This window comes from Coptis chinensis, chromosome 3, assembly GCF_015680905.1.
Source record: "Coptis chinensis isolate HL-2020 chromosome 3, ASM1568090v1, whole genome shotgun sequence".
Lineage (NCBI taxonomy): Eukaryota > Viridiplantae > Streptophyta > Magnoliopsida > Ranunculales > Ranunculaceae > Coptis > Coptis chinensis.
This window is the reverse complement of record NC_141458.1, coordinates 122,637,445-122,656,748: the sequence shown is the minus strand read 5'-3', so window position 1 is coordinate 122,656,748 and position 19,304 is coordinate 122,637,445. Positions and strand designations below refer to the sequence as shown.

General features: G+C 34.3%; 2 protein-coding genes across 2 annotated transcripts; one reads left to right on the top strand and one right to left on the bottom strand.

Moving 5' to 3' along the window:
* The first annotated feature begins 8,018 nt into the window (after positions 1-8,018).
* Positions 8,019-8,533, top strand: LOC147514001 (uncharacterized). The gene is made up of 2 exons (XM_086598985.1): positions 8,019-8,348; positions 8,435-8,533. The coding sequence occupies exons 1-2, from the start codon at positions 8,019-8,021 to the stop codon at positions 8,531-8,533; spliced, it is 429 nt and encodes a 142-aa protein (XP_086455111.1).
* Positions 8,534-14,464: 5,931 nt separating this feature from the next.
* Positions 14,465-16,558, bottom strand: LOC147514000 (putative F-box/FBD/LRR-repeat protein At4g13965). The gene is made up of 3 exons (XM_086597379.1): positions 15,781-16,558; positions 15,543-15,683; positions 14,465-14,999 (listed from the first exon to the last, which is right to left on the bottom strand). The coding sequence occupies exons 1-3, from the start codon at positions 16,429-16,431 to the stop codon at positions 14,652-14,654; spliced, it is 1,140 nt and encodes a 379-aa protein (XP_086453505.1). The 5' UTR covers positions 16,432-16,558; the 3' UTR covers positions 14,465-14,651.
* Between the last annotated feature and the right edge of the window lie 2,746 nt (positions 16,559-19,304).

Sequence of the window (19,304 nt, the reverse complement as noted above, 5' to 3'; positions counted from 1 at the left end):
TAAGTATTACTGAACTAGAGTCGGAATTCAGTTGCATTGGAAGCCCGTTTCTGCTGATGCCCTAGTAAGTCATGTTGCTAAATGTTGATTACATATTTACATGTGCATTTTCAGAGTCTTAGCTAGGTCTTAATAGTATCGTTACCACCCACCCACCCCGGCGTGGATTTGCCACTTCATATAGTTGTCAATTGATCTTTTTTGCCGTTATATATGTAGTTATCTGTGCTTAACTTGGGCAGGGAAAGTTGTACATGATTATGGAAATTTGACATAATTTTTTATGGCATTTATGAAGAACATCTTGATGGCATGTACGTTTCTTATTTTGTCTTTTTCACTGTTATTTAATTTTGGAGATATTGTTTGATTCTTCTGCATGACTGCACGACTTCATTTTGATTTTTATACCTCCTATGATTTGAGTAATCTAACTATATATCTGATGTTCATTTTGCATTCATGTCCTCAGAAGCTCGGGTGGTGATAATCTACAACGTTTTTGACAATCAACCTCCTGCACCCTTGAAAAGGTTGCAATTCGACAAGCAGTTCTCTATGGAGAATGTAAGAAAACTAATTACTGAAGCAGTACCAGCTAGCCACATGTAATAGCTCCTGAACAAGTATATCTCTGTCTCATTGAATCTTCTTTGGTTACGAACGTACGATCAGAGGTCTTGCAGAGGCTTCTGTTGATGCGGTATGCCAGTATGTTGATACTAAGTTTAATCTTCGTAGTAAATTGCATGATTGCTCTTGACTGAATGATTTGCTCACTTTTTTAGGATAGATGATTTCTTTATATTTTTTTGTGTATCTACATCTACTTGCTTGCGTGGTTACACTTTTGTTTCTGTGTGTATCTTCTCTGGCTGAGATGAGCCCCTTGTAACAACTGACTTGGGTCTTTTGATAATGAAAATATTTTACCAAATCAACCAAAAAAAAAAAAAAAAAAAAAAAAAAAAAAATTGCTCAACCTGTTTCTCACATCTGTAAAAGGTTTAAATTCTAAATAAACTTGGTTTTATATTATCACAGAGCCACAGACACACAGTCTGTGTGCGTGCTAGCTTGCGTGATTATGAGTTATATCATCACATCCAGGCACAAACAGTTTTACAGAAGTTACATTCTTTCGCAATCAGCCACAAAGAAGTTTACGCTCAAGTCGTTTGAATTCAACAAATATTTACTGTGTGAAGTTTTAATACTTTCAGCATTCCTCATTATGAGTTATATAATCCCATCCCAGCACAAATAATTTTACGCAAGCTACATCTTTGTTTACGCTTGAATTTAACAAATATTTAGCTATTTACTAATTACTATGATTGCATAATTGCATAGTATGCTGTTAAGCATGTCTCAATGGTGAATATATGCTTCTGAGGTATCTTAAACGGAAACAAAATTCTCCAGTTTAAGAAGTAGCTGGTGTTATTTCAGAAAAGCAGTTTGTCTGTGCCTCCTATTATATTATACTCTTGTTTTAGGACATCATGCCCGTGCAAAAGTTTACTTAAGATTAGCATTGATATGACGCCCTACATAAAAAAAAAAAGAAAAAAATACTGTTTGTGTGTGTGTGTATTGTGTACCCTCCCAGTTTTCTTTCTTTCTTTTTTTTCGCTAATGCCCAATGTTTCTGTCTAGTTTTTGCTATATGGTTCATTAATATCAAAACAAACTTTATTGTGGTACACACGTGTCTGTCTTAGAATGATTGCTGCACTCGTTCCTGAAAGCAAGACGTTGGCATTTGTAACTTCAAATTTACCTAATTTGTCATGCCTGAATTTAGGCAAATGAAATCTCAACGCTGCACACATATCACATTACAGATTACAGAATGTTCTAAATTTGTTTGTCTATTATGTTTCTAGGTTCATTCTAGGCTGGTGGCTGGTGCACAAGGCTATCAGGCAGGGCGGCCCTATGTTTGAATGAGCCCAATGCAAGGTAAGCAAAATGAGGTTTTTATTTCTTTTTCTTTTTCAGATAATGGGCTTTTTGTGTAGGTTTTTAACACTATAGTGGGATTTTTCGAGCTTAACGGGGGGGCCTTTTGTTTTGGTTTATATGGGGGCCTATGCAGGCCTTAGACAACATTGTCCCAAGGCCAGCCCTGCTATCAGGGAGACCTCAGTAAGTTTATAGTGCTTGGGTAAACAGAAATGCTACTAAATTTTGTTTCAATTCCTAAGCTTGGATCTTTAAAGTGTGTGTTACTTACTTTAGCTATTGCTCTCCGCCAACAATTGATGCTGCGTAGGATTCTATGCACACTTACTTCAAATTGATTGGCAGCTTTTAAGCTTTTCTGATTTCAGACATGCTTATCCTACATATATATGTAAGAAATTTGAGATGTTACATATAAAAAGTTGTACTATAAATCCAATATCAACAAAATCAAGACCACCAATAGTAGTCATAGTCATAGATGGATATACGGGGTGCGTCGCACCATGAGATTAGAAAAGGCTCCACTACCACATAACTAATTTCCCTATAAAAATCTTCAAACTATAAGGACTCGCACCCCTAATTTTTTTAGCAAACTTCCACTACCGCCACACCAAAATTTTCACAACTATAGTGAGAATATAATCAACAAAAAACAATAGTATGAAAAAAAAAACTAATAAAAAACATTCCAATAAATCAATGTTTTTTTTTACTTCTCTTTTTACACTTGCAAATTTATCATTTATCATTTATTTTAAGTCCAAAATCATTAAAAATGAACAAATGGTTTGATGGATTAATTAGATTAAAACAAATAGCCAAAGGCCCAAAGCCCAACCGGCCAGTTTGTATAATTCTAATCATCCATAACAAACCCGTAATCTCTCCCTCATTTATTTCAATCTCAATTCTTAAACAAGCGTAAGACCTCAATCCAAACAAAAAACAAAAAACAAAAAACAAAAAACAAATTCATAAAGGACTTGCGACGCAGCTTGTTGCATGTTTATCCTAATTATTTGTAAAACTCGTTATCATTATCAATAAAATTTCTATTTAAAAAAAAAACAAAAAACAAAATAAAACAAGATAATTTTTTACTTTCAATGTTAATCTTTTATAGTTTTATCCACATAATAGTATGGTTATATAGACTTATAGTATTATAGGAAGTTAACAATTTATTAAATTATTGTAGATCTGTGGACTAGATTATGTAGATATATATGGACATAGGGCTTGTCATAATTATTTGTAAAACTCGTTATCATTATTAATAAAATTTTCACTTAAAAAAACAAAAAACAAATATATAACAATGGGGTTTACTGTTTGATACTATTGGCGAACTATGTATCCCATCATTTTTTTGCAGCTTTTCTCATGACTACCTCGATCCTTGTAGTTATACTCTTTTCCACATGTTATACATGTCATAGGATTTTCCCCCGCCATAGATGAACTGATTTGGTGTATATGACCTAAAATATCACTTTTATCTGGATATGATGTTTTGATCCGATGTTTGATCTGAAGTTGTAATAAAATAAGGCCGAAAATATCGGTTGAAATGTAGATATTTCGTTGATATATTTCGGTTTCGGCGGTACTCGAAATATTGACCAGATATATTGACTTATTTTCAAACCGAGATATATCGTATTTTTTGATATATTGTATCCTAAAAGATATATGTTTTAATAAGCCTAAAAGAACGATATGTATCCTAGACACATCTCTACACTATATGATAGCCGATCTTTAGGAGGAAAATTTCTCAACCGAACTATGTATTTGTAATCTCTCTATTTTATGATTTTAGAACCATCTCCTTTAATTATTCTAATCAGCTCCCTCCTTTTTAAACAATTTACCAAAAACTCTCTCACTTTATTGAAATTAGAATTAGCTTCATATTATTTAAAATAATTTAGAAAACCTCATTCACGTCACTCAAATTGTATTCAACCCCTCCTAATGTTTTTATATTATTTTTTAGATTATAACTAGAATTCAAAAAATCATACTATCGAGAGATGTTAGAGCTTGCGGTGGGTTTAAAGATTTGAAAAACACCGATCGCGTAGCGGTTAAGCATACTAAATATCTCTACACTATATGATAGCCGGATCTTTAGGAGGAAAAATTTTCAACCGAACTATGCATTTGTAATCTCTCTATTTTATGATTTTAGAACCACCTCCCTTAATTATTCTAATCAGCTCCCTCCTTTTTAAACAATTTACCAAAAACTCTCTCACTTTATTGAAATTAGAATTAGCTTCATATTATTTAAAATAATTTAAAAAACTTCATTCACGTCACTCAAATTATATTCAACCATTCTTAATGTTTTTATATTATTTTTTAAATTATAACTGACAGGTTTAAAGATTTGAAAAAACACCGATGCGTAGCATGGTTCGCATACTCGTACATATATAATAGAAATATGCAAACGCAATATGCGTACATAAACTGAAATTCTCACTCAATTCCATGGCTTAACAATCACGTCAAGGAATAGGTCTCTCGAGTGAGTTGCACATTTAAAAGCATGCGAAAAGTTATTCATCAAGATAGAATGCCACAGTGACTTAGCATCAACTAGTGAGAGTATAATTCACAATCCTCCTTGTCTTCCTTCTGTAATGGTCGTGTTAACTTTCGGTTAATTCGAGGTATGCATATTAGCTCCTTATCCTACACCACGTCACCACCATTGTTGGTCATAGATCAACCACACTATGTGAAGTATATTTTTTGATTCCTTACTAATCAAGTAATCAGTAGTCACTTCTTCCGAGTCTCTGATTCTTCAGTCTCTGCGAACCTTCTTCCTCTAACCCTTGGTTGACTCAGCCAAAGCATTCCTGCAGGCATACTGAAAATGAGCATATTTTAGTTATGGTGTAGTTTTTGCAAGGTCAGCATTTCTAGGCATTTGATGAACCTGCTGCAGGTTAGGTGAATAAATGGCAAACTAATTTGACATCTGAGTAAACAATGACGATTGATACACTAGGGATACATGTGTTTCTACTAAATAGATCTCATTGGCACAATATTTGAAGAAACTTGTATAGTTGAATTGGGTAATTTACCTTGATCACCCAGCCAAAGTTCCTCTTTGGTCACGTATTCCTGTTCAAGAAAGCCTTTGCAAGCATTCTTCAATGGTAGTTCCCGACACTCCAGGTTTGCTCAAAGGGAGAATGGATGAGGGTGGACTTTTCCATGAGATTCTGCAAGAAGACATTCAATTACTGAAACAATATGCCTACGAATAGAAATTCTGAAGCAAAGTTTAGACTTAAAGTAAAACACCAATTAATACATAATAACAACATAATAAGAATGTGAGAATTGTTAATGACCAAAATGTTTCCTTCACAGTATGCCCTTCGCATCCCATGAGCAGCTTCGAACTCCCCTCCTTGAAAATCAAGAAAACTTTGTCTTGCTCCCCTATCTGGAATCCACTCCATTGAGGTCAAACACCCTGAGGTAACACAGTTGTGGACTGATCCCTCTGAAACCAAACTAAAATTTTCCAGATTCAGGTCCTCCTCCATCTGTGTGGCAAGGATTGTTATAATGTTTGAAAGAGTTCACCTTTAAATTGCATATGCAAGAATGACACGGAACTCAGTTGATTAAAAACACCAACATTTGAATTAATGCTAAGAAAAATTACCTCTCAAGGATTTCAATCAATTTAGACTAATCATATTGGCATTAGACATCCCAAGTTGATAGTTGTCTGCATCTGAATACAAAGAGTTCTCCTTTAAATTTTGACATCCAATCAAGTTCGTGCGCTCCTTCTCTTCCAAACATAGAGAACTAGAAGAGTGTCATATTCCTCAGAGGACTCAAAATTAATTTCTGTTCAACCGAATTCGATTAAACTACACATTCGATATCAACAAGTACCATAATTGGTTGGGAAAAAAAAAAGGACAACATCCTCACCTTAAAGGCAAAGCATAGAGAAACCTCATTTTTTGTAGATGGCTCTTACTAGATTTTGATGGGTTTGTTTCTTTGTTCCTTTTGATAATCGTTCTTTGATCTTATCTAATGATAGTAGATTGTGTTAGATTTATAATATAACAAATTGGGTTTTAAGAGTTGCATATAAATTATCTAATGTGGTATTGAAATAGATAGTTGTGTTATATGACATGTTCTTGTGCTGTAATTATTTATATTGATTTGTATATTGGTTCATTTAGGAGATTTGGTACTGCTGAAAATGTGTAAGCTTCATTTCCTAAGATTTGTAGACAATACATGTTTGTATGCCTTTGAGAAATAAAAATATATGTGAATGTGGTTATTAGAAGTAGCAAGTTTGAAATATTCCTATAAACATTTCTTGTACTGTACTATTGACTGTCGAGAACTTCCTGGAGCGTCGTCTCTAGATACTGGTGTTCAAGTCTGGCATGGCCAAATCCATTCACCTTGCTCGTGTGCTTATTAGGCAGAGACATATCAGGTATAGATCAACAAATCCTGTTTTTTACAATAAGTTGTTGCCTAGTTTGTTCGGTTTTGTTGTCTAATCAGTTTTTTAATCTCACCGTGTCATCTAATCAGTTTGAAGTTTTATTACTGTTAGCTTGTCTCCTTAAGGCCTACTACAAGTCCTCTGTTTAGAAAGGTCATGAATTGAATAGTGCTTGTAATATTGTTATTTCCGGCCTTTGCCTCTGACATTAATTTACCTCTGTCCATTTACTTATTATAGTTCCATATTGTGCGTATAGTTGTTTGGAATCTGAATAGTCTAATTAAAATTGATGGTGTTAGAATTCTCCTCTTTCCATCTTTTGTCACAAACCACACAGTGAATGTCCTGCATGGGTAGTCATTTGTGTACTGTGTGGAATGGTTGAATTGTTTCTGTATACACTTTTTTAAACTGGTTGAAATAAAAGAGTTGCGGGTATGTTTCTTGGACTACATCTTATTTTTCTTGCTTAATAATGAGATGATTATAATTATAAACAAAGACTGCTACACCTATTATTCTATGACAAAGAGTTTTAGAAAGAATTTTAGCTGGATCTTTAGCTCAAAGGGTAGAGTACTTGGGATTGTAGTGCACATATATCCTCATAGGACGAGTTCCGAAACTGTTGGATGTATGATCTAACGGTCCGAAAATAAAAAACAAACTCACATTTTCTCTCTTCCTTTTTGTTTTTGATTTTCGAACCGTTGAATCACACATCCAACTGTCTCCGAACCCTCATCCCTATAAGGATATTCTCGTGGTATGTCTATAAGAATATTCTCGAAGGACTGTTGCAGTTACTTAAGGAGTAAATTGCTGCTCATCTGTAGAACTATCAGATACGGATTCCAGGGTGCAGTATTTTATATTTTGAGCACTGAAAGAACTTCTTGATGAGTTGGGCGTATTTGTGAATTTCTAGTGCTGAAAATATCAGTGCAATATTTATAGGATTTGGTTGATGGGCTGATGACTATTGGCTGTAGTTAGAGTATCCACTTTCGATTCTCTTCCAATGTCAAAAGATTGTTTACCTCGGCACCTTCTGAAAACATGAAAAATGAAAAGCAAAATAAAGAGTTGAACAGAAATATAAAGGGAAAAGAAGATCTTACTATCTGCTCCTTCAACTAGATTACTGTCTTATTTAATAACAAGTCTTGACTGGATCTCTTTTTGATACAATTATTTTTTAAGTATCTGTGTATAAGATGTATTACATAAATTAAAATGTATTGTGGTGGTGTTGCCAGTGTCTTTAGATTTGGGTGTCAATAATGATGTCTTCTGTTATGGGCATATCGTGTAGGTATTCACTCTTTTTTTGTTTTTGTTTTTGTTTTACCTACAGAGCAACTTAATTTCAACCTCCACTATACTGGAATATGACCTAGGGGCAGAAGGAGATCTATTTAAAGCTCCAGAACCAATCATTGAAGAGCCTGTTGTGGTCTTTGATCCTGTTGCTTCTGCTATTTCAATGATTTCCTGCGGAGAAGGTGTCATGTCACCAGAAACAATGAAATCAGGAGACATCGGGTCAATGCAGAACGAATCCCTGTTAAGTGAGGTTTTCTATGAGTGTAAGAAAGACCTTTTGGCAAATTCTGCTATGAAAGAATCATTTAATGAGGCCGAGATAACGCTTCCTGCCTTACAGATGGAGGAGGCCCTGAATCCGGAAAAGTTTTGTTTTGTTTCACAGAGATCCGTTTACAAAAGTGTTAGCTCAGGGTGTTTGCCCTCAATGGAGTGGATTCTGGCAAGTGCAGCAAGACCAAATTTTCTTGATTTTCAAGTGGACTTTGAAACTGTTTATGGGATGCATTACAGTGAGGGAGACATGCAGGTTATATACGATTCTCACACTATTATTCTTATAATTATTAATTGGCATTTTACCTTTATTTATTTTTTCTCTGTATTCTTAAGAAGCCGTGGGATCAGAAAGCACGCTTTTGTCAATCGTTCTATTACTACCTACTAGTCACTGCAAAATATGATTATCACGGGAAGTACAAGAACATGTTTTGAAAACCTAAAAGAAATCTGCATGTTACGTTATAAACGTCATGAGGGGACAATTTCCTTACTTGGACAGATCTACAAATTGATTGATGAGGATTGTCCTGAAACCAGTATGTTCAAAGTTGGACCCCATAGATGCATGAGGCTTATATTTACCAGGTTTATTATAAATAGAGACAGTTATTATTGATAATTGATTAAGAGAATTTCATGTTTGACGAATGTTCGATTGTGGCTGTCGATTTTATCATAAATTACTCCACCTTTGATGTGATTAGAAATACCGGAATGATTTGATTTTGGTGGATGGTGGTGTCATTGAGAAAGTAAACGTGCTGACCAAAAGCCTGCTCTTATAATATGTTAATTTCAGTTACACTAGTTTTTATTGCATGAACCATATTTGAGATTCTAAACTTCATTTCGGGAGTTCTATTTGTGACCATAGTGTATCACTAATCGAATGTCTTTTTGCAGACTCTCGGCCCTGGAAACACCAACCTTGTCCATTCTTCCATTGAGCGATCCTCTAGTATCGGGAACTATGCCACTGAAGAACGCTTGCAAAAGCTTTCTAGATAAAGGAAGAGGAAGACAAAGAGGAATTTTGGCAGGACGATCAAGGTAAATGTCAGTTAAACTGTACAAGTTTCCTGCAATATTGAACCAACGGGATCTCCTCATTAGAAACGCCTGTATCGCTGGAGTAACAACCATCATTGTATACTGTGATGACAAAGTAGTTTGAGTTCAGCTAACCTGCGGCAAGGTCTTGAATGCTGACCTTGCAAAAGCTACACCCACCTTATGCCAATAGGAGATTTTCATTACTTTCATCCTTTCTGTTAATTTATCTCTTCTTTGTTTAGGTGTAAACTTCTTCAAATTTTAGAGTAATAATAATAATAATAATAATAATAATAAAACCTTTCGGTTTTGGTTGGTTCACTAGACCAAAATAAAACAATTTCTCACCTCTAACTATTAATCTATAACCCGTGAGTGAAAGGCGCTTCACTGAATAAGTGTATTTTTTTATTTTTTTTTTTGTTTTTTTTTTAAATATCAATTCTACCTAATGAATCACATAAGTATCTTAATGAAATGGCCCATTCTTATGGCCGAATTGGCTAGTTTATGTTCAAGGTTTGATAAAAGATAAAACTTTTATGTCATTTATTACAAGGCCCAATTTTTCCATTTCAACTGAAATATCGGACCCCCCCACTGAAATATATCAATCTATATCGAGATATATCAGTGATTGAGATATATTAGTGATTTTAATTTTTGGTGAAAAAAAATCAAAAAATAATTATATATCAAAAATATCACTGATATATAACGATATATATCATAAATCTATGTCAACAGTCAACATAATCGGTCAAAAAGTCAAAAGTCTAACCAAGTCAAACGATATATATCAAATATATCACTGATATATATCAATATATCAAAAAATACGATATATATCAATTTGAAAATACGTCTATATCTAACCAATATTTTAAGTTATTTTCATATCGGATACCGCAAAAACCAAAATATATCAATGAAATATCAATATTTCGACCAATATTTTCGGCCTTGATTTATTATATATCTTATAAACTTTCAGATCAAACATCAGATACAGATAAAACTTTTAGGTCATTTATTACAAACATCAAATCAGTTCATATCTACAATTGCGGGAGAAAATGGTATGAAATGCAAAAAATGCGGAAAAGATTATGAATACAAAGATTGAGTGACTCACGACAACAACTGCAAAAAAGTGATGGAGAGCGAAATGAAGGTAAAAGTCAAAACAAACAAGCAATTGAATGTTAGTGGGTGCCGGGGAACACCACCGCAGAAGGCTTAAAGGTATATATCCTACTATAAAAAAAGTTAGGTGTTTTTATTCGATTTGAACGAATGGGGGTGGCAACTTGTCTTTTATTGTTTAGCTCGAGCCTCGAAGTTCTCTTTAAGACTGTTTGAGACTATTGGACGGGATTACTAGCTGTTGACTTTTATTGTTGGATTATGTTTAATTTCAAATTCTCTAATGGTTTAGACTATTTTATTTGTTAATTTAATAGTTTAATGCGCCTAGTTTAATTATGGTGGACAATAAAATAAAGTGTAAATATGACAATTAACCCATTAAAACTAACGCCACTGGATAACCCTACTCATGTGGAGAAAACTATAAAAGATTAACATTGAAAGTAAAAATTTTTTTTTTTTTTTTTTTTTTATTTTTAAGTGGAGATTTTACAAATAATTAAGACAAGCGTGTAACAATTAAACTGCATCGCAAGTCCTTTCTGAATTTGTTTTTTGTTTTTTGTTTTTTTTGGGTTGATGTCTGACCGTTTGTTTAAAAATTGAGAGTGAAAGAAATGAGGGAGAGTTTATAGATTTGTTATGGATGATTAGAATTATACAAATTGACCGGTTGAGCTTTGGGCCTTTGGCTATTTGTTTTAGTCTCATTAACCTATCAAACATTCAAAGACACATTTGTCCCTCTTTAATAAATGATTATTTTGTGATAAATGATCATTTTGTAAGAGCAAAAAGAAAAGTTAAAAAATGTTGGTTTGTTATAATGTTTTTTATTAGTTTTTTTTTTCATACTATTTTTTTTGTTAATTATATTTTCACTATATATTACCATTATTTTCCTTCTAATTTTAGATCTTGATTTTGTTGATATAGCTTAAACCTTCTTGTCTCTGCTTCTTTTGAAATTAGGTCAAAACTGAAATATTTGATTTGTGTTGTTAATTTGATAGTGGTTTTCCCAGAGAAACGATTATTATGCATTACAATTTGGGGAACTTTGAATTCATAATAAATTTTAGTGGGTGTTTGGGTCTCATTTTTTCAAAAAATTATTTTTTTTTCTTAAAAAATATTTTTATGAAAAAATATGTATTCTAAAAACAATTTTTGAATAAACATGTTTGGTTGTGATTTTTCTTAAAAGCTATTTTATCAAATCAGATTTCACACTATATTTCTCAATATATTTCGGCATATCGCGGCATAAAGTACTAAAGTCTAAAATATACTAGCAATTCATTTTCCCTTAAGCACCTAAAGTGTTTCCCTTAAAAAAAAAATAGTTTTTTAACTTGAAAAACAAGTTTTACCTCATTATCATAAAACTAGTTTTTGGGAAAAAAATATTTTTTAATTGAAAAACTATATTTTTTTAAAATAGAGACCAAACGCATTTATTTTTTCACTAATAAACACTTTTTAGCAATAAATAAATAGGATATGGAATATTAGCTGATTTCAGTTATGACTCGGGTGGAAGTATCAAAAGGTGAACATAATTGTTTGAAAATATCGTCTGAACACTAGCACTTGAACTGTGTTGTTGGTGAACTTACAACCATGAACTTGAAAAGACAATCTGAATTTGGTAGTCGTATATGTTTTAATTACTCATAAGTTTGATTACGTCGTGGTTATTTATATGTGAGTACCACAAAAGATCATTCTGATAGTCTGCTTGGAGCCTTGGATAATGGTGCTTTGCTTATATTTTTGTCAAATTGGTCTGTGTTGGAGAGCATCCTAGGAATCGAATTAATAAATGATTTTACCTTGAGATTTTCTATATTGGTCTCCCCCAACTTAGTAACTATGTCGAGTCTGATTGAGCATAGCCCCAACACAATCACACGCACATAAACAACACCCTTAACTCCTTAAGGTTCCCATGTAATTAATAATTTGATTTCAGCATAGGCCAACGTAGCTAAAAAGCTAAGGTGTATATCCTCGAATTGTATATTGAGATATTTCGGTTTCCCCACTCCTGCTTCAATATGATTGCTCTTTACTAAATGGCTTGCTTACTTTTTTTTAGGATAGATGATTTCTTTATCTTTTCTTTGTGTATCTGCATCCACTTGCTTGCATGGTTACACTACTGTTTCTGTGCGTACATGTTAGTAGAATTGCTCAACCTGTTTCTCACATCTGTAAAAGGTTTAAAATATGAATAAACTTGCTCTTTTATTATCACAGAGCCACAAACACAGTCTGTGTGCGTGCTAGCTTGCGTGATTATGAGTTATATCATCCCATCCAGGCACAAACAGTTTTACAGAAGTTACATTCTTTCATCGCAATCAGCCACAAAGAAGTTTACGAAAGCCACATTGCTTGTTCCTCAAGTTGTTTGAATTGAACAAATATTTACTGATTGAAGTTTTAATACTTTCAGCATTCCTCATTATGAGTTATATAATCCCATCCCGGCACAAATAATTTTACGCAAGCCACATCCTTGTTTACGTTTGAATTTAACAAATATTTAACTATTTACTATGCTTGCGTAATTGCATAGTATGCTGTTAAGCATGTCTCCAACTCAATGGTGAATATATGCTTCTTTTAAGAGGTATCTGTTAAACTTAACGGAAACAAACCTCTCCAGTTTAAGAAGTAGCTGGTGTTATTCCAGAAAAGCAGATTGTCTGTGCTTCCTATTATATTATACTCTTGTTTTAGGACATCATGCTCGTGCAAAAGTTTTCTCAAGATTAGCATAGGTTTGACGCCCTACATAAAAAACAAGACTGTGTGTATGTGTACCCTCCCAATGCTTCTTTCAAGTTTTTGTTATATGTTTGCATTAATATTGAAACAAACATTATTGTGGTACACACGTGTCTTTCTTAGAATGATTGCTGCACTCTTTCATGAAAGCGAGACGTTGGCATTTGTAACTTCAAATTTACCTAATTTGTCATGCCTGAAATTAGGCAAACGAAATCTCAACGTTGCACACATATCACGTTACAGACAACAGAATGTTCTAAATTTGTTTGTCTATTATCTTTCTAGATTCATTCTATACTGTAGGAGCTGGTGCACAAGGCTATCAGCAAGACCTCAGTAAGTTTCTAGTGCTTGGGTAAACAGGAATGCTACTAAATTTTGTTTCAATTGATGCTGTAAAGTATGTGTTACTTAGTTACTTAATTGCATTTAACTAGCACTCTCCACCAACAATTGATGCTGCGTAGGATTTTGTGTTCCGTAGTATCTTGATGAAGAGTTTTGAGTTTTGAGTTCTGTAATTCTGTTGCATTCTTATCTTCCTCCATAGCATCCAAGTTAACTCTGCACTGCTCAAGGGAAATTTTGTCAGTCTTTGTACCTGTAAATAAGCCCATTACTGTTTTAACTTTTAAGTTGGATCTATCATAGAAGAAATGGGTCAGAGTGGAAAGTTTGAGGTACAAGGTGGTGTTTCTTAGCCATACTACATCTATGCTAGTTCCTGCTGGAGAAGATGCCTGTCACCAGAAACAATGAAAGCTGCAGACACAGGGTCAGTGCAAAAGGAATCCCTCTTAAGTGAGTTTCTAAGAGTGTTAAGATGGACCTATAGGCTAATTCTGCCATGAAAGAATCATTTAATGAGGTCGAGATAACATTATAACAATCCTTGCCACAGATGGAGGAGGATCTGAATCTGGAAAATTTTAGTTTGGCTTCAGAGGGATCAGTCCACAACTGTGTTACCTCAGGGTGTTTGACCTCAATGGAGTGGATTCCAGATAGTGGATCAGTCCACAAAAATTTCTTGATTTTCAAGGAGGGGAGTTCGAAGCTACTCGTGGGATGGCAAACATTTTGGTCATTAACAATTCTCACATTCTATTTTGTTATTATGAATTAATTGGTGTTTGGCAAACTTAAGTGATTCTAAGTGTCAGAATATGTCCCCCGAAAACTTCTGCATATTTTGGCCCTTTTGTTTTGTTTTCCCTTTATTTTCAAGTGTCAAGGTACTGAAGGTAGTACGAAGTACGAACGGTGATGCTCCGGATCATGTTAATTGTTAAATGTCCTTGTCCAATTAAGATATGCAGTTATCAAACTAAGGCAAGAAAGAAAACCCATAGATCATGACGGTCATGCAACAAGGCTCAATGTTTAAAAGTTAAAACCAACGAACTTATTAAGACATGATTTTTGTTTGGTGAAAAGTGCCGCTAACCTTGGGATACAAGTGCATAAATCACAACACGATAAATAATTAATTTAAACAATCCATGACCCTGCCTGACCCTGCCTGATATAAATGTAGATACATAACAACTTAGGCAAGCAATAACTCAACGCCAGGGCGTACAAGGTTTTCAAGCTGCTCCCAGGCACCTTTTTCTGTCTTCTTATCTTTACAAGTTACTTCTGCTGCTAATGCTTCAACCCTTTCTTGTGACTCTCTAGTCAAAGTAGCAGGTATCATTTCATAGTATAAACGGCGAGAGTAAATGGTCAACCTCTTGAGATTTTCCACATTGCTGAGCAAATATGCTGCAAACTCTATATCATGAGAACAACCACTGAATCCACTCAGTATAATCTCCTCAAGGTGGAAGTGAGGGAAATCAGAAGGCCTCTCCATCAGCCCTTCTTTGATTCTTTCCGACTTCCGGACAGAAAGCTGCAACAAGGAAAGGTAGAATTATACCAAATATTATAAGCTTTCCTACAATCCTACTTCTTTACACAATACAAAGCAGCATGTGTTAACCAATGATACTTTAAAGGAGTATAAGATAATCAAGTGAACAATTGATGTCATTAGTTAAATGGATTTGTCAGACGAATGTGGTAGGAAGATGAAAACAGCTTTACGCAGAACCAAGGGGGGTTAAGTGGGTCGGTTCTGGAAATCGTTAAGGTTGATTGATTCTGATCCCACGATTGTGAAAAAATGAACCATTTATTCAACTCAAGTTCTTTGTTCTGGTATAACAGCTATAGAAACGTATCCAACATGGATTATTTTCAAAATATGGCGTGTCCATGTAACATAGAATATGCAGGTATAGTATTAAGAGGGGATTCATTCCAAGAATATGAAACAGTACATGAAATAAAAATACATTGGTTAACATATAAACTTCTCTTGCATCTGTGTATACAACAACTCTATTCTGATTAATTAAATAAAAAAAGTTACATTGGGTATGAAACTACTCACATGCAGCTCAAGCCTTTGTAAGTAAGGAGACGACCGGAGCAAAGGGATGAATCCCCGGAGTGTTTCTCCGCACGTTCTTACAAGTAACACCAATTTCTTCAGATTGGCAAACAATGCTAACTGTTTGGGAAGCTTCTTTTCCTGACAATTCCAACAAAAGTAAAGTTACAATCTTTAGAGACACCCAGCCCAAGAGTAAGTAAATAGCTAACAAGCACCAAACCAAAGTTAAATATACCTCAATAGGTGCAACTGAGAGCATCAATGACTCCATCTGCGGAATATCACTTGAAAGCTTTCCAAGAGCATAAAGTAGAGCGTGGGAAGAATATTCGAGCATAGGTCGGATAATGACATTAGAAAGCTTAGGAACATTTATGGGCATAAATTCTACCGGCTTTCCAGCATACAAGAATGTGGTGAGATTTTCTGCATTAATCTTTATTTTCTTTAAATTAGAGCAAAAAAATACAATTAAGTGCTTCAGTTTGAGTGACGGGCCAGAAAATTTTAAACTACACAGCGTCTCGCAATGGGATAGAAAGAGTTTTTCTAGATTTGGACATTCGGACAAGATACTAACAATAGTGTCCTTGACTATGAAAACTTTTTTCAATCGGAGGTCGATAAGGGAGCAATATCCCTTGGAATCAAGAGACCTGAAAGAGCAACCTTTCAAACTCAAACACTTAATTGACGACCCTATTTCCTGGTTGGAAAACAAACTAGGAAACTGGTAGTAGAGATTCCCATCACTATAAATCTCTCTCTGGATGACAAAATGAGACGAACCAATATCGGGGTTTTGACTTCTCTTAGTTATTGCCATTTCTATCCATTGATCAATATGGTGAGTAAAATCTTTTATTTGTGCTATTGCCATATCCATCCATTGATTACAAGGATGAGCAAAATCTTTTTCCAAATAAAAGCGAAATCTAAATGAGTCTCTAACACAACTATGGTCCAGGTGCAAGATCTGAAAAACGAATCCTACGAATTTATGCCTTTCAAATCCTAGAAAAAACATCCAGATTGAGAGTAGGAGAAGATGCCATAGAAATCTTCCAGAGGTATATGCTGGTTCTTACTGCTTCTTTCACTGTTAATAACGATAGGATGAAAGAGAGCATATCATCCGGTAACACACTAATCCTATCCCTAGAGATCTGCAAAACCACATAGTTTCAAACATCAAAACAATTTTCCTAGGCTACGCAACAAAAATACTCTGAACTGTCGTGGACTTCAATGTTCAAGATGCAGTGCTTTTCGCCATTGGAAACTACCCGGGGTGTATATTTTTGATTGAATATATTAGAGTGGAATGAGGGTGTAAAATCCTAGTGGCACCTATGTGGAGTTTATGTGGAGGTGTAATTTTACATTCCCCATTGGAGATGCCCTTACAATTGCACTTGCGCAAGGAATACCGACAATCATAGAGTAGAGATGTTTCAAGTTGTATGGGTTTAAGAGAAGTTTTGAGTTGAGGAAAAGAAAAGGCAATGACAAGAAAGCATGACATGGCCACCAGCACCACCATGTTTTAGAGATGGATCAGATGGAATTTGACAGGTTTCAAAAATTTCGATAATGTGGTTCGAATTGCTTCCACTTTTAGTTTATTGACGGTCGAGTTAGATTTGGTTCGAGAGATATAATTTTAATTGGATATTTACTTGATTTCAATTGCTGTTTGACTATATGGAAATGGTGATGATTCAAATGGAAAAAAAAAATGGTGATTTAATGTATGTTTATATTTTAATTAAAGTACACCTCACTTCAGAAAGGGCACGAGGCAGGCATGAGGCATGAAGAGTGAGTAGGTAATGGCGCGGCGGGTACGGCATGAAGACGGAGTTGCGCTTAGGTGCACTTAACGCCTTGACCACAGATAGAACGATTTCTAATAGATTTTGGTTATTTGTTTTGTTTTTTTACTAAATAAAGACGTGAATATTCAATTTCGGACAGTAATTCTATTGACAGATGGGATCCCTTGACAGATTATCGCAAAATAAATCCATTGTTTATTGAAAGGAGGACTCCAAAACCCTTGAGGAAACTAAAACCTTTTACTATAAACTTCTTTGACAATAGCAAGAAATAAGCCATAAGGCAAAGAACTGACGCAGCTAAGTGGTATTGGAAGAGAAAAGTGCAGCTTCGTGACACGGATTCAAAGATCAGAATATAAGGTACGATCTCTAAACTAAGACTGTTGACAGTAAACATATTGATTTGTGTCAATCCTATTCAACTTTTATAAATTTTAAAAGAGGACAGGGCTTTGTTGAAGGAAAGCTTTGGATCTCATGGTAAATCGAATACACCTCCAAAATCAATACGCCAACATAGTGCTACCTTTTTATGTGTTGTCTTAAGTTTTACTTATTAATCTACTTTTTTTAAGCAAATAGTGGAAAAAAACAGAAAAGTAGAAAGCAATTAATAATGTGATTGAATACATAATTTGGGAGTTCAGAGTTCATACTAGGAGTGTACGCCAATGGTCCCGTTCTGGTATAGTTCCTAGTGATGTAAGAACTAAGAACCAATCAAGAATAATTTAATTTTGTGATTCTGGCGGTTATTAAAATCGGGTGATTCAATCAACAAACGGTTTCTAGCCATTCACACTCAAACGATCCCCTATGTCGTTTGAGTGTATTTGAGTGTGCACTCAAACGGTATATACATGTCGTTTGCGTGTATACTCAATCAATCTATGTTTGTCGTTTGAGACTTCCTAAACGGTCTGCACACACCGTTTGAGACAAAGCTCTCGGGTTGTTCTTTAAACCGTCTGTATATGTGTGTTGGTTAACTATTGCATATGCGTGCGATACCAATTTAATTTGATGCTGACGGCCATATCTTGGTAGCCTATATATACCAATTGATTTGTGGTTTTTTGACAAGCTCAAGTTCGACATAATTTCAATTTGTGAGAGCAAACCTTTTTGTGAGCATTAAATTTGTGAGAGATATTTGTGAATTCTTCGAAATTCGGTTGTGATATGATTGTCTCTCTTGATTAGTAATTTTTTTTTCTTTTTCTTAGTGGAATTGGATTAGGCTAAATACCAAACCACTTAAATCTCTATATCTATTAGTTGTTTGCTTTGCATTGGTAATTAATTAAGTATTTTGATTTGCATTGGTAATTAATTAAGTATTTTGATTCATTTGTTTTGGTCGATTTCATCACCAAATACAATCTACTATGTCTATATGCACACTTCTGAATCTGTTTCCGTATGTAACAAGTGTCAGCAACACTTTGTTAACTATTATTAGGGGCCAAGTAAAAATAAGATTACTCTTATTATTATATTTTGACATGTTATAATTTTTATTAATTCCTTGTGGCAAATTAAATACAGAATAACTTTATGGACAAGTTACTATTTGTTGTCCAAGACAGCAAATGCTTATTGGTGGAGTTGGTGCCAAATTGCAAAGTGCAGGTAATCCTCTCTTTTTCACTTTTATTCATTTGCTGTGGGTTAGTAGCAAATGGTTTTTATTTCTTTGTTTCTTCAGTTCATCTAACTTCACACTTGTAAAGTTTCCTTTATTTATTAAGTTTATTAGGCTCAACTAAGTAAAAGGAAGAAGTGGAAAAAAGTCTATTTGGTCTATCCTTTTTCGATAACAACTATTTGGTCTGACTAAAACACCTGAAGAAGATCGATAAATACACTGGCTAAAAAAATCAAATTAACTGATAAAACGTTAAACAGATAAAATATC